This window comes from Neopsephotus bourkii, unplaced genomic scaffold, assembly GCF_033783945.1.
Source record: "Neopsephotus bourkii isolate Nb327-2 ecotype Australia unplaced genomic scaffold, CSIRO-AGI_Nbou_v1 NB_457, whole genome shotgun sequence".
Taxonomy (NCBI): domain Eukaryota; kingdom Metazoa; phylum Chordata; class Aves; order Psittaciformes; family Psittacidae; genus Neopsephotus; species Neopsephotus bourkii.
Genome location: NW_026900959.1, coordinates 396,939 through 407,414, shown reverse-complemented (window position 1 = coordinate 407,414; position 10,476 = coordinate 396,939). Strand labels below are relative to the sequence as shown.

Below are 10,476 nucleotides of genomic sequence, written 5' to 3'. Positions count from 1 at the left end.
ACATACACCTATACATACACCTATGCACACCTATACATACACCTGTACACACCTGTACCACCCACACCCCAGGCCCCGCCCCTTCCCCTCAAGCCCCGCCCCTCCACCCCCCGCCCCTTGCTCTCGCGAGAGGAGCCGTGCGGGACCGCGCCATCCCTGCTCCCCCTCCCATCCCCGCTCCCACTCCCGTTCCCATCGCCATTCCCGTTCGTTCCCATTCCCGCTCCCTCCGCCATGGCCGGCTCGGGCCTGGCAGCGGGCTGGGTGCCCACCCACGTGCAGGTGACGGTGCTGCGAGCCCGGGGGCTGCGGTCCAAGACGGCGGCGGTCGGGGGCAGCGACGCGTACACGGTGATGGCGCTGGGCCGGGACAAGTTCTCCACGTCGGTGGCGGAGCGGTGCCAGGGGCAGCCGCTATGGAGGGAGGAGGCCACGTTCGAGCTGCCCCCCCGGGCCGCCGCGCTGCGGCTCACGGTGCTGCACCGAGCCCTGGTCGGCATGGACAAGTTCCTGGGGCGAGCCGAGGTAGACCTGGAGGCGCTGAGGAGCGAGGGCGGCCGGCGGCACACACGGTGCGAACGGGGGGGGAGAGGGGGACAGGGGATGGGGGGGTAGGGGGGATGGGGGGGGTCAGTGATGTAGGGGATTAGGGATGGGGGGTGCAAGTGATGTAGGGGATTAGGGATGGGGGGTGCAAGTGATGTAGGGGATTAGGGATGGGGGGTGCAAGTGATGTAGGGGATTAGGGATGGGGGTCCAAGTGATGTAGGGGATTAGGGATGGGGGGTTCAAGTGATGTAGGGGATTAGGGATGGGGGGGTGCAAGTGATGTAGGGGATTAGGGATGGGGGGTCCAAGTGATGTAGGGGATTAGGGATGGGGGGGTTCAAGTGATGTAGGGGATTAGGGATGGGGGGGTGCAAGTGATGTAGGGGATTAGGGATGGGGGGGTCCAAGTGATGTAGGGAATTAGGGTTGGGGGGGATTCTGAGCCGCACAGAGGCGATGGAGTGGGATGTGGGGCCTCCTGCTCCCGGGGGGGGCACTGGGATAGGGATGGGAGGGCTTCTGAGCCCCGTAGGAGTCAAAGAGAAGGATGGAGTTGGGGTCTCTGGGCACCACAAGGATTGGGGGCAGAGGTGTGGGGTACTCCAGTTCCCCATGGAATGTCCCTGTGTCCCATAGGGATGTGGGGCTCTGGTGGAGGCCCGCCTGTTCCCCACAGGGGTGAAGGCCCCCCATAGGTCCAGGGTGCCAGCCCCATGTCCAAGGCACATGCACTCGAGGCTGTTTCAGCCCATCCTGCTTGGGTTGGGTTTTAAGCATCTCTGTATGATGAACACTGGGAGAGACCACTGGGAACAGCCGGAGTGACTGGAGACACTGGGAATGAGCACAGGCTTAGAGCCATGTGTGCCCCATAATAAACACTTAGAGCCTACGTGCATGTGGGAGCAGCCACAGTGTTCCAAGGGCTGCCTTCACTGGTGTCAGCGGGACACCGGAGCGGGGATGCTTTTCCTTTAGCAGCTCTTGTGTCATGCTTGTCCCTTTGAACATGAAAAACACTGCCCTGGAATGCCAGGGGTGGGTCCAGGGAGGGTTTAACTGGGAGTCAGCAGCCTTGTAATGCGGCTTGGGGTGGCCCCTGAGTCACCTTCCTCTTCTCACTCACCTGAGAGCAGAGCCGGGTATCGGGGCTGCTGTCCCTGATGAAGCCATCGGGGCTGGTGAAGCCTTCATTAGGATATAGCTGTCATTAAGGTTGTATCCATCCCTAAGGTGTTTACACTCCGGAGCTCAGGGATGCGTTTCCTTGTGTCTGAGCCACAGGGAAACCGAGGGGAAGAAAGGAAAACAGAGCCCTGAGACTCCCGATGTTTCCAGGTGGTCGTGGTCTGTTTGAAGCCTGGTGCTGGGGCGATGGGAAGGCAGAAAGGGCTGGGGTTTAGTTCACACTCACACAATGAATGATGAAGAATTCATAGAGAGTTTGGGTTGGAAAGGACCTCAGGATCAGTTCCAACCCCACTGCTGTGAGTGTATCTGATGGGTTTGAATGGGAGATGTGTCCCTCTATTCCTCCCTTTGAGCCCCTCCAATGAAGCAGATGTAGCAGCGTTCGTGCTCTGCTCAGTGCTAACTAAGCTGTTGTTCACATAGCTTGTTTGGGATGTGTTTTGCAACAGGACCTGCTCTTCCTCCCCGCCACCCCCGGGGCACAGAGCCTGCAGCATGGTTTGTGGCACCGAAACCAGCAGGATGCTCCTAGAAACCAGTCACGGGGTTGAGAACAAAAGTGCCCAGTGCTGGCTTGTGTTAAAGGCAAAGCTTGTGCTGCCCTCGCTGCAGTGTTAGGGACCAGACAAAGGCCAAGATCTCCCTTGTAAAGGCCTTTTCCTGGTGCTGGTGTCTTGTAATTCAGGTGTGGAACTGGAGGTAACTGTAGCGTGGTGCTTGAGCATTCATTTCCCTCCAGTGTTCCTCTGGAGCACGTTTGTGCTTTCATCTGCAGTGATGCTCATTAGGTTTGAATGTTCAGTCGAGCAAATTGCCCTTTCCTCTTCTCCTTCCCTGCTCCCAGTGCACCTCCAAAGGCTCTGTTTGCTTCCTTTACTTGCCCTGTACCAGCTGGGGAGGTGTTTTCCCTATTGGTTTGGTGGAACCAGGAATGCTGCAGCTCCAAGAACTGATGCGAGGCGCTGATAACTTTCTTTGCCAGCCCTAATGCGGTCCGAAAGGCTTTGAGTGGTAACGGAGGGCATGAGATAGCAGCATGCAAATGGTGTTTAGGATGCCCTGAGTGCTTAAGATGAAGTGCTCCATGTACCCGGGGTTGTGTTGCACAAAGGGGTAAGGAATGCCCCTCCTGGTGCGCTCCAGTCACGAGCAGGAGGCGAGTGGAAGTCTCCAGACAGCCTGCAAGTCTTGGCTTGGCTCTGCTCTGTGTTGATTAGGGGTTTTGGAGCTCAAAGGGCATTGAGATAGCAACTGGGAAGGAGCTGGAATGAAAGGTATGAGGGCGTGGGGAGCTCTCTGGTACCAGTGTCAGGCTCTTGGAGGCTGCTGCTTCCCGCACCCACTTCAAAGGCCATTTGGGGAAGCCAGATGAAAGGATGGGCAGAAGAGAGTGGCTGAGCTCTCATACAGGAATTCCATGGTGTCTGCCTCTTGAACCCTTCTTTTTAACCCTTTTGACCGTTCGTTTTCACCCTGCTCTGGGTTTTAAAGCAGTTTTCACTGATAACTTCACACCAAGGCATGTTTTCCTTAGTCACCGCGTGACTGTGACGCTGTTGGCGGATTAAAGGCTTTTCTTCCCTTGCCCTTACACTGTAGGCTTTGATTTGTAAGCCACAGGCACCCTCTGTTGTTGCGAGTGAGCTGGGTTGTAAAGGGAATCTCCTTGTGGCTGCAGGTGGTACAAGCTTCGCTCCAAGCCGGGGAAGAAGGAGAAGGAGAGAGGGGAGATCGAAGTGGATATCCAGTTCATGAGGAGCAACATGACAGCCAGCATGTTCGATCTGTCCATGAAGGACAAGCCTCGCTCTCCCTTTGGCAAGCTCAAAGACAAGCTCAAGGGGAAGAGGAGCAGTGGCCTCTCCGACACGGCTTCATCCATCGTTCCCAACGCATCCCACTCCCCTGCTGACAGCGAGGACGAGGCAGTTGAGAAGGAGAAGAAGAAATCCAAGCTCAAAGCGCTCTTTTCCAAGCCTGGCCTGCAGAAGTCCTCCCTTTCCCAGTCCATGTCAGTGCTACCAACACAGCAGCCCGGCACCCAGAGGGTTCTGCTTCGACCCGGTGACTTCCAGGCACAATGGGATGATGAAGAACCTGAGACCTCTCCGACCTCAGAAAGTGAGTACCGGCCCTTGCAGCACTGATGCAGCACAAAGCCTTTCCCCAAGGTTTTGTTGCCCTTTCCACACTGTTTAGGGTACTAAAAAGTGAATCCATTTGGATTTAGTAATCCACATGGATTTACTAAGAGGTAAATCCATAGAGCATCACTTCTGGTCATGGTAGCAGGTTTGGATGCACATAGGGTGTTGATGCTCACAGCTAAGCTTGCCTTGGGCTAGCGTAGAAACGGGGGGGCTGCACAAGCAATACCTGCATGAATGTCAGAGCAAGGGGGAGGTTCTTGCCTCTTGAATTCCTGCCTATTCTGTTGTTTTTCCCCAGAGTCCTTTGGAAATGCCCTGGAAGAGAAGTCCTCTCCTTCTCCTGTGTTTAAGTCCCGTAAAACAGCGATTCTGGACAGCAGGCAAGTAGCCCAAGTGACCACGACCCACCCCAAGAAAGAAGGGCTCTCTTTATTCGGTGGCCTTAAATCCAAGAGCGATCCCGTTTCCAAGTCCAGTCTGTGTATCAATGGCAGTCACGTTTATATGGAAGAGAGCAGCATGAAGGACAACACCCCAGCCTCTTCCCCTTCTCCTCGCAACTTCCGGAGGAAGCAGCTCTTTGCTTCGGAAGAGAACCTGTCTTACAGGCCTGCTAAAGGACCTGAAGAGATGGGAAGAACATCTCCGATGGGAAGAACATCTCCCAGTCATGCTTTCTCCGGGTCAACATCCTTGGAGACCTTTAAGTCAATGAGTTTGCCATCGTACAAACTGCTGGGCAGTGAAGAGTACCTGGAAACCGATGTCCCCCCAAGCATTGAGGTTGGGAAAGAACCCAGAAAACCAGAGCACAAGAAGTCTGCCTTGTTCTCCCTGGTCGCTGGGAAGAAGGAAGCAGGGAAGGCTGGGGATGCTGAGAATATTCCTGACAGGACCCTACAGGAGGAGGGAAACAGCATTCCAGAAGAGGAGAGTGAACAAGAGGCCAGATGTGTTGAGCCCCCAGCAGATTCAGGCAGGGGGGATGCTGCAGGAGCCAGACACCATGTGGAAGACATCCCTGCAAGCAAGCAGCCTCTCAACCCTTTCGAGGAGGAACGGGGACCTGAGAAAGCTGCTGCCCCATCCAAGACCAAAGCTGTGAAGCCCAGGTCAGTCCTTTCTGCTTCAGAGACGGCAGGAATGGGTTGTGGGGCAGCAGCCTTAGCTGGGCTGCTTCCTGCCCCAGAGCAGTGCCTCTTGGCCTGGCATCCTGCAGGCAACAGAAGCGTGTTGCTCTGCAGGGTCCCTGCAGGTTTGAAGGTGGCTTTGGTAGCAGATAGTAACCCTGGAGTTCTTCCTTGGTATGCCAAAGAGATGGATACAGGGATGCTGCTCATCAGTGATGCTGAAATAGCGGTGCTCTGAGTGCAGGCATCTTTGCAGGTACTGCAGGGCTCATTTTTCCTGCTGGATCTCTTGCCAAACCTAACTTCTGTCTGAGCTGTGCCACTTGGAACGTACCCAGGGTGTGAAACACCAGTTCTAACATCCCTCCTTTCCTGGGTTTGGCTGTGGTCTTCCAAAGTGTTAACCTGGGAGCCCTGCTGCTTTTGCCATGGCTGACAGCAACGTGAAGGATGCTTGTGTGGAGTGGTACACAAGGCTTCTTCGGAAATTCTGCTCCTTTATCCTTCATATATATATATAAATGGTGTGTGTTGGTGTTTTTATATATATATATATATATATATAGGTGTCCCCTACTAATAAGGCTGTGGTTTGTGCCTGTCTCTTCTCTTCAGTGCTTCTCCTGTTTAAACACCTCGCATCCAAACCGCCTTACTAATAAGACAGCTTGGGGTGCAATAGGCAGTGCTTCAAACCCGTGCAAGCTCCACAGCAGAAGTGCTCTGCCCTAAACTGAGGGCTTTCTAAAGGCATATTTAAGGATGTGAAGCCCATCAGCTTGGCTCTGAGGTCTCACAAGTGTAACCCATCTCCAGGGTGAGGAGTTGATGGAGCCTGGTGCTCAAGCTTGTCTGTTCCAGCCTCGTGTTGCATCCACAAGTGACATGCGAGTGTTTTGTCCCTTTTTGCAGGGTGCCTTCAGAGGAGGAAACCAAAGCCACGCTTCCTACTCTTGCACCTCCTTCCCTGCCTGCTTTCCTCTCTGTACACCCTATCAGGAGTGCCAATAACCCTTTTGTTTCCAAAAAGGGACAAAAAGGCCCCGACTCTGAGGGCATCACTGGGTCTCCTGCGTCTTTTACCGCTCCTCCTTCTGCTGCAGGGCTTTTGAATGGCAAGAACCCCTTTACTCCTGAGTGGGGCAGAGCACCCCCAGCTCTGGATCCTGAAGGCATCCGTTTCCCTTCATCCCATCATCTTCCAACCTCTGTTCCCAAAGCGCCTCCTCCTGGGCAGGTCTCTGGTAGTGGTAATAATCCTTTTGCTTCTGAGTGGGAACAGAGCTCTTGGGGTCAGGGTGCTGAGGGCTCTGATGGGTGGCCTTCTCAGGGTGTCTCTCACCCACCTGCATCTTCTCTCCCCTCTGCTTGTCATGTCCATGGCAATAATCCCTTTGTGTCCCAGCTTGGGTGGGAAGCAGATGCACCAAGGTCGGAAGCTGTCGCTTGTTCTTCCCTTCTCTGCCTTCCTCGTGATGAAGGCTGCTCCTCAACACAGCACCCTGCTGAGCCGAAACCCTCTGCTCTCAGTGCTTCAGGGAGCTCTGCAGCTGAGGCTTTACCTGGTACTGTCAAAGCTGGATCAAACCCTCTCAGCACCGTTTCTGACAAGCCTGCTCTGCCTCCAGCAGAGCACTGCAGCCCTCCCCAGCTGCAGGCTCCCATCCCTAACAGGGAGACCACAGAGACTGGTGCTGAGCAGGCACCTTCCCCCGTGAGTGAGCTGAAGGAGAAGCAGGAGACCTTGGGTGAGAAGAGATGGGAAGAGCCCCAAATGACTCCACTTGGTAAAACTGCTTCACTTCCTCAAGCAGGACCAGCCAAACCATCCTCAGGAGCTTGCCCCTTGTCCCATCCAGTAGGGAGGGCTGGCAGTGAGGTCCTGGTCACCCCACAGCCAGCACCACGGCTGTCTTTAGGGCTGAAGAAGCGCCCCTTGGTTGCTCATGATGAGATCGGGGAGGATGTGCCCCCTCTGGGTGATGGTGCCAAATCCATGCTGGGGCTCCCACTCCCTAAGGATGAAGCCTCAGATGCTCATGGGTGCCTCCCCCGAAGTGGTTCATTAGAGCCTGTCACTCCCCCAGGGACACAGAGAGCTGAGAGCAGGAACAGGCATTTAACTAATGAAGCTGACCGTGATTTATTTGACTCTCTTGCTAATCTCAAGTCTGTTGTTCCAGTGCCTGGAGACCGTGGCTTGAAAGTGGCCAGTCTCCCCGTTATCCCAGAGGGAGGCTCCGATGATGAGCTCCTGGGTGACTCGTAGGAGGACCTGGGTCTTGCTGCAGGGGGTGAAAACGTTTCAGAGGGAGGAAAGCAGCGCTTGGATTTAATGTCTCTGCATGAGGAAGGGAAAGAGCACTCTGATAGCTCTGCTGGTGCTTGTGAGCTGAGCACCGCAGCCATGCTGCCTGCGCGAGTGGATGCGCACAGTGTAGCTGCTTCAGGCTTAGGGGGGATGTCTCATTCCAGGGAGGATAACGCTCCTTTGGAGAAACAAGAGCTGGAAATCAGTGTGGGTGCTGTGGAGGGTGACTTCTCTGAGCCTTCTCTTTCCTCTTCCTCCCTGTCCGGTGCTTCCCAGCCTTCCTCTTCCTCTCATTCCCTTCTCTCTGACACCCCAAATCATAGAGCAGAGTCTCCGAAAAAGCCAGCAGCCGAGGGCTCCGCAGCTAAAGCAGGAAACTGTGGCAAGAAGAAGCTTCTGCATGCCTGGGTTTCCCCCTCTGAGCCATCCCCTAACCAAACCCAGCAGGGTGGTGAAACCGGGTCTCCTAAGCACAGGTGAGAGAACGTGGGGACTACCCCAAAGGTGCTGATCCGAGCCTTGCTTTTCCTTCCTGGGAGCACAGCTCAGCAGGCATGGGCTGCTCTTTGCAGTGATGTGGCATTAACTTCCTCCAGCTGTGGATTTGGGTCCTGTGTAGCATCGTTTCTGGCACCACATGAATCCGTATGGCTACTAAGGATGCGCAGAGCACTCGAGGGGATCTCTCATTCATCACAGTGCCGTCTTATAGGAAAACCATTAGGGAAACTTGGTGGCAGCTTCAGAAATAGGGTCATGTTGTCCAGTTGGGGAAATAGAGTGGAATGGATCCGTTTTTCAGGAATGGGAGAATGGAAGCCTGATAAACTGGGATGTTTTGTTACCTGGCCAAACGGGGCTCCTGATCCCCGAATCACAGCGAGTGATGCATTGCTTCTCATTAGGGAAGCTGGGCTGAAATACTAGTGCCTGAGCTCAGGGGAACTGCCACTGTGTAGACCAGGCTGGCTTTGCTTTTGTGGCTTACCACTCAGGTGTATTTCCTGGTTACTGCTCTCTGTCTCCAGTGCATCAAACCAATAACACTAGCAAAGAATGGAGGATGCTTAACAAAAAGCCTACAGCTTGGACACAGATGCCTTGTCTTCCCAAAGCTGAATCTCTTATCCCTTTGGACATAGAGAAATGGGTGGAATTTCTTCCCCGTTTCCTGCTGTGTTTTTAGTCTGAAGATGTGTGTTCAGTTTGCTGCCTCTGTAACAGAAACCTCTTACCATTGCAGACTCCATCCTGTGAAGCCCATGAATGCCACAGCAAACAAGTCCCAAAGTAAAGCCCTGAATGTCATCAGCACTATGAATGAGAAGCTGCTGGAGAGCAGTGTGAAGGTAATGAGGGGAAAGGGGAGCTTTAACCCAAAGCTTAAGCCCTATATTGAACAGGGGTTGTGTATCTGAGACAGTTTGCTTAGGTTCTTATATCCTGAGCAGAGCAAGAATAGTAGTTATTAGACCCCCGAGTCTTGGATGGACGGACATGAATTCAGATCTAAAGGAGCTTTTGGCTTAATCTTGGCCTCGAAAGAGGCCTCCTGGCTTGAAGCACATGGATCAGGATGGCTGGAAGCAGGGAAAACCCCTTGGGGACTGTTATTGTCTCTAAGGGATTGTAGTAGGGGGGGGAAATGAGAAGTTAGCACCCAAATCCCTGCAGTGCCTCCTTCTGGTGTGAGTGGGAAAGGAGCAAATGCCGGTTCCCTGATTCCAGCTGAGGCATTGCTATGCTCAGTGGGTGGAAAACCTGTCTTTAGGATGTCAGGGTGGGAAGCACAAGGGTTAAAGGAGAAGCTGTGTTGTGTTTTCCCAGTGGTGACTGCAATAGGAGGGAAGTGCCAAAGGCCTCAATGGGTGTTTCTTGCTGTTTAACCCCAGTTTGGCATGTTTTAACCACCAGGTCTGTGAACAGTGGCGTTTGATGGTGCGTGGCTGTGGCTTCCCTGCATCTCACTGAGCTGGCTGGACCCAGCATGGCATTAGTCCAGTGTAAATTGCACCAGAGCTGAGTTACAGACCTGTAACTGCAAAGGTTTGATGCTGAAACCAATGGTTGCTGTCTGTAACAGCTCACTCTCAGCCTGAAGGATGCTTAAGCTCCATAAACCACGTCCCTGTGCTGTGAGCAGCACACACTGAGGCAGTTGCTCCTTTCTCCTCCATATACTTCCAAAGAGCTGTTCTAGAAGCAATGTTCCATATGGGTTTTCCTAGACTAACAACCCAAAAGGTGCTTTGTAGCAGGAAGCTGGCCTGGCATCGTCAATGCCTTGGCACAGCGTGCCTCTGAGCATCCTGTTCTTCATCCTACGGTGCTCCTGCTCCAAAACATCATTTAGATGGAACTTTGGGCTCTGTGCTGCTGTTTTGCACTGCCCATGTGCCTGCACTGACCCTGCCTTCTCCTCTCTCTCAGAAATACCACCCTTCAGATCCTGCCTATGCTTATGCCCAGCTGACACACGATGAGCTGATCCAGCTCGTCTTGAAGCAGAAGGATGCCATCACCAAGAAGGATCTCCAGGTGCGGGAGCTCGAAGACTACATCGACAACCTGCTCGTCAGGGTCATGGAAGAAACCCCCAACATCCTTCGTGTCGCAGCATCCGGAACCAAAAAGGCTGGGAAGATGTAAAAGCTCCTGGGATGCTGGGTGAACAAAGGGCTGGATTCCCACCAGTGTGTGGTGGATGGATAAGGAGCTGATGTGGAGCAAGCGGGACCGGTTGTGCTGCCACAGAAAACGACCTCTTTCCTGTTTCTGCCTTAAGCAACCCTCAGTTTGATTTAGTTCCATCCAGTATCTGCAGCCCAGGAGTGGAGTCACTTTATCCTATTTATTATTTGCTTTCTTTCCATTATTTGGGAAGATTTGTTCAAGCATCTCATCCAAAGTGAAGGAGTTGGAGGGGCTTTGCTTGCCAGCAAGGCCCTGATGATCCTGTGTGAAGGTCTGGATTTTAATGGTTTCATTTTGTAGCAGCTTTCATAGATGAATCCCTCTTCTTTCTACATCTTAACTTATAGAGCTTGAAGATTTGATTGATTTAAACCAAAATCTCACTACGCTGACCAAGTCCAAAGATGTTGTGCTTCAGACCAGGGCTGTGTTGTAAAAATCAATGCAAGTT

The 10,476-nt window shown here is 53.4% G+C and overlaps 1 protein-coding gene across 2 annotated transcripts; it reads left to right on the top strand.

Annotated features, from left to right (window-relative positions):
* The first annotated feature begins 206 nt into the window (after positions 1-206).
* On the top strand, positions 207-10,369 carry RAB11FIP1 (RAB11 family interacting protein 1). 2 transcript variants are annotated; one of them, XM_061349640.1, is made up of 5 exons: positions 207-572; positions 3,419-3,861; positions 4,189-5,002; positions 8,575-8,680; positions 9,762-10,369. In XM_061349640.1, the coding sequence occupies exons 1-5, from the start codon at positions 235-237 to the stop codon at positions 9,978-9,980; spliced, it is 1,920 nt and encodes a 639-aa protein (XP_061205624.1). In that variant the 5' UTR covers positions 207-234; the 3' UTR covers positions 9,981-10,369. The 2 variants fall into 2 exon arrangements, with proteins under 2 accessions (XP_061205624.1, XP_061205623.1); XM_061349639.1 differs by lacking the exons at positions 8,575-8,680; positions 9,762-10,369 and adding an exon at positions 5,933-7,617.
* Positions 10,370-10,476: the final 107 nt, after the last annotated feature.